Source organism: Schistocerca nitens, chromosome 4, assembly GCF_023898315.1.
Source record: "Schistocerca nitens isolate TAMUIC-IGC-003100 chromosome 4, iqSchNite1.1, whole genome shotgun sequence".
NCBI lineage: Eukaryota > Metazoa > Arthropoda > Insecta > Orthoptera > Acrididae > Schistocerca > Schistocerca nitens.
The window spans coordinates 482,804,485-482,809,089 of NC_064617.1; the positions used below are offsets into that span (position 1 = coordinate 482,804,485).

A 4,605-nucleotide genomic window follows, 5' to 3' on the forward strand; every position below is an offset into this window, starting at 1 on the left:
AGCGCCCACCTTAAAAATCGTAATCAGATATGTAAGCCCATCAGGGAGGAACAGAGTGGCAATTGAACTGAACACCGGACAGTCATATTTAAAAGAAAAAACCTAGACGTGTACATCCCAATCTTTTGCTGCACAAATATGGGATCATACGTGATGATACAACTAACACCTACAGAAGTCTATAAGGAAACCAATTATTTGTGGAGATGTTAATGTCCACAAGATAGTCACTGAGCAGCTTTGCTTGAACTTGTGAATGTATTCTATCTTTATGTTCTGAATGATGAATCGCCAACAATGATCCCAAAACCTGAACAGCCCCTATCCACCATCGACATATTTCCGTGGTCATCAACCCTCGCTACGCATGTATAGCGATATATTCTTGACTGCCTACATCTACACTTCCAGCACTACTCTGGAATTCGTGAAAAGGTCTCGCCGCAACGCTAAACGCCTACAAAATATTCTACAAGCTAAGTATGGTTTGAAAGGGGAAGTGGATAGTGCAATGCTTGTTATGACATACAGGAAATCGCTACACTTTGAGTACCTGTCGGTATTAAAAAACTTGCTCGTAAAAATTGATAAACTTCAGTGTCACGCGCCATGAGTATTCTTTGGAAAGATGACTGCTTCTTAAAGTATTCTAAAATATGTCTTTACAATACACAACTGCTACGGCGTAAAAGGAAACTTCCACAATCTAGTGGGACTTTGAAATTAAATACTTTGTTCAAATGGTTCAAATGGCTCTGAGCACTATGGGACTCAACTGCTGTGGTCATAAGTACCCTAGAACTTAGAACTACTTAAACCTAACTAACCTAAGGACATCACACACATCCATGCCCGAGGCAGGATTCGAACCTGCGACCGTAGCGGTCGTGCGGTTCCAGACTGTAGCGCCTTTAACCGCTCGGCCAAATACTTTGTTAGTAGTTCAGCTACTATTGTTAATTTTCAGTGAAATCAGGATGAATTTACCCTTTACGTGTGGCTGCAGGGTGATTCAACTGCATTGCTTACCTCCAATATTTCCGGAACTTTTAAAGTATCATAATTCTCAGATAAACTGTAAGACGTTCTCCACTACATGTTGTATAGCGTCTTGTTACACCACAGCTCTACCACAACTACGGAAATGGGAAGTCTTATATTACGAACGCACTGACCGAACTCTGCCGAAGTGATACTCTCGTATTTCCATTCCCGTAGAATTTGTGGATTAAAATATCATCCTTTTGCTAGATTGTTTTGAGTATTTTCAGGACAGCAGAAAGGGGTTAATACAGTGAGTACAGTATAGCTGTTGAATGTGTCAAACGAAAAGGGAACTCTTCAGGTAGGGTCCGCAACACGGCTTGTCCACAGAACATGTACGTGAAGCCCTTCCGAGGAAACTCAAATAACTGGCTTGAGGAACATGCGAAAATCGTACCGACAGATCACGCAAACAGTCGGCTGAAATACAACAGAAGGGATGGTTACCTCGTTGACTCTGGAGCACAGTGTGGTAAGAGCAGGCACGGGTCCTTCCTCAAGGATTGCACTACCAGAAGATCTTAGAACTGTTCGATTAGCTCTGACGAATAAACGGATGGCAACAGGTAAAACTCGGATATAAGTTACAGGTGGAGTGTCACCTCGAACCAGGGGCCTTGTATGGCGTCTTGCGGTTTTCAGTGATTAGTTTCATTCTGTGATTTTTCAGTTTCTCCCGGCGTATTTCTTGCTCAAACAGTCCACGGGTGTGTTGCCAGTTCATAGTGTCCAACGGGCACAATGTTTCGGCGTATTTCTTGCTCAAACAGTCCAAGGGTGTATTGCCAGTCCATAATGTCAAACGGGCACAATATTTCGGCGATCACTCATGTCGCCATCGTCAGGTGCGCTGACGAACTGAGCTCCTGAGAGCGGGCGGCCGTCCTAAATCCCATCCCCTCGCGAGGCGTTCTCTCCACGGTCTGCGCCCGCGCGTCAGCGGGCGGTGAGACGCTGGCTTCGGCGTCTGTGGTGGCGTCGGTGTGATTGCCTCGTCCACCCTAGTCGCCCGTTCGTATCCTTTTCTTAGGGCCTTTTTTTGCCTTATTTTCTCGGCAACGATCTTTGATGGTGCGCACTGTCTGTCCAATATCAGTCTTCCTACATTGACACGGGATCTGGTATATGTCGGCCTTCCGCAAACCGAGATTGCCTTTGGCACTTCCCAACAATGCTCGCGTTTTATTTGGCGGGCAAAAGACAGTTCCTACTCGGTGTTTCCTCAATATTCGTCCTAATTTCCCCGCTAGCGCGCCAGTATACGGTATATAGGCAGTGGCTAACTCTTTCTCCGTGACTTCTTCCGTCTCCACGCGCTGTACTGTAGAGGTGGGGAGAAGAGCGAATCTGATCTGCCATTCCGAGTACCCGTTTTTCCGGAATACAGTTTTTAGGTGTTCCATCTCTTGGGGCAGACTCTCTGCGTCAGAGATGGTGCGCGCCCTGTGCACCAGTGTTTTTAGCACCTCATTCCTCTGCGCAGGTTGGTGGCAGCTATCCGCTTGCAAATACAGGTCGGTGTACGTTATCTTCCTGTATACCCCGTGGCCCAGGGTGCCATCCGCTCTTCTTTTGACCATGACGTCCAGGAATGGAAATCTTCCCTCTGCTTCGGCCTTCATAGTGAATTTGCTGTTCGGATGTATGGAGTCCAGCTGTGTAAGGAAGTCTAGGAGCTTGCCCCTTCCATGGGGCCAGATTGCGGCTACAACCTCAGCAGAACATGGGAACGACCATTGAGTCTGATTAAAAAGACGCTCAGCGAAGGAAACGAACGGGCGACTTGGGTGACGAGGCAATTACACCGACAGCTGACGCGCGGGCGCGGACCTAGGAGAGAAGGCCTCGCGAGGGGAGGGGATTTAAGACAGCCGACCGCCCTCAGGAGCTCAGTTCACGGACACACCAGCCGCGAGATGGACACGCCTGCGCTTGCTAGCGACGCGAAGGGTGTGGCAGCCACGCGGACACAGCAGGAAAAACAAGAGGAGGGCAACAGCCGCGACGTCCGCTGTTCGCAGTTCTCCGAATGAGAAGCGGGCAAAGCAAGATTTCGCCCCTGACGCCGACGGCTTCGTCCCGGCATACAGTCACCGACGACGTTTCCGGCTGCCGTTGCCAACTCATTCGACGCGCTCGCTGACGCGCCGGAACACCTGCCGCGCGATCCTGCGCCGAAGAAAGACTCACATCTTCCGCCAGTGGTCCTCCAGTATCGGCCGTCATATGGGGAATCGCAGAAGTTGTTGCGCAGCTGTACAACGGCCGTGTACACCGTGAAGCCTGACGGGCGAGACTTGAACAGGGTCACACTCCACACTGCTGACGATTATCAGCGGGTCGCTCGGGAGGCGTCTGAGCGTGGTTCACCATTCTATACACATTTCTCCGCACCTGACAAGGTCTTGAAGATCGTAATACGCGACCTCCTATTCAACATGGAAGCCGATCACCTGCATCGGGAACTCGCTGACCTGGGCTTCTACATTCGGACGGTTGTGAAGATAAAGTCACCTGAATCACAAGATGATATGCCGCTCTTCCTGGTCGTCTGCTCCGACACCGTGGAGAACCGCAAGCTCTACCACTTAAAACGGGTCGCCGAAGTCCCGATTCGGACCGAAGATCTTCGCTCCAGGAGAAACCCAGTGCAGTGCTTTCGCTGCCAGGGGATAAATCACGTCGCGCCCCACTGCTCTATGCCGGGCAGATGTGTTAAATGCGCCGGCGCCCACGCAGGACGTGCGTGCCCCCCTCCACCCACCGAGAAACCGACACGTGCACTCTGTGGCGGCGCACACGTGGCCAGCTATCGTGGGCGTGAGGTGTGGAAGCGTGCCATCGCCCGCCAACGTGGCCAAACGCCCGCGCCACGTCCTAAAAAGCCAGCAACGAGGCGGCCTGGTGTCTCCTTCGCAGCGGCGGCATCCGGGGCGGCAACCGGGGCGGCCCCCTCCCTCCCGACAGCGTCGGATGCTCCTGATCCCGCCGCATCCGAGGGCGTGCCGACACCTGAGGCCACTGCGCCTCCACAGCAGCCCACAGTGGCAGAACCGATTACTGCCTCTCCCACGACGTCGACCAGGCCACGCCCCGCCAACCGCCGGCGCGATGGTCGACGCCCCGTGGGTCCCCAGCGATCAGCAACTCAGTCGAGCAGCTCCAGGTGGACTCTCACAGCGAAGCAGCCGCGCCTACCCCTTCCAGCGACAGGGCCGCGCCTGCTGCTTCAACCACCAACCTGGCCAACCTCGTCGCGCAGCTCACCGCCCGCGTGACCAGCGCTACAAAGTTGATCGAGGCCCTGTCGCAGCAACTCACTGCTGCAGTGCCGACCGCCACACTGGCCACTATCACTGTCAACACACAACAGCTGCACCATGGGAAGCATTAGAGGGCTCACGGTCGTCGCGTGGAATGCCAACGGCGTTCGCACCCAAGCTGGCGAACTTCGCCAATTTCTTCACGACGTCTGCCTTATCAACGAAACCCACCTGAAGCCTGGGGTCGACGTCAGGGCGGCGAACTATTCCAGTTACCGCACCGATCGACTGACGGTGG

At 52.7% G+C, this 4,605-nt stretch overlaps 1 protein-coding gene across 1 annotated transcript; it reads left to right on the forward strand.

Moving 5' to 3' along the window:
* The first annotated feature begins 3,482 nt into the window (after positions 1–3,482).
* On the forward strand, positions 3,483–4,322 carry LOC126252376 (translation initiation factor IF-2-like). The gene is made up of 2 exons (XM_049953268.1): positions 3,483–3,618; positions 3,784–4,322. Exons 1-2 carry the CDS (start codon positions 3,483–3,485, stop codon positions 4,320–4,322), a joined length of 675 nt encoding a protein of 224 aa, XP_049809225.1.
* The last annotated feature ends 283 nt before the right edge of the window (positions 4,323–4,605 follow it).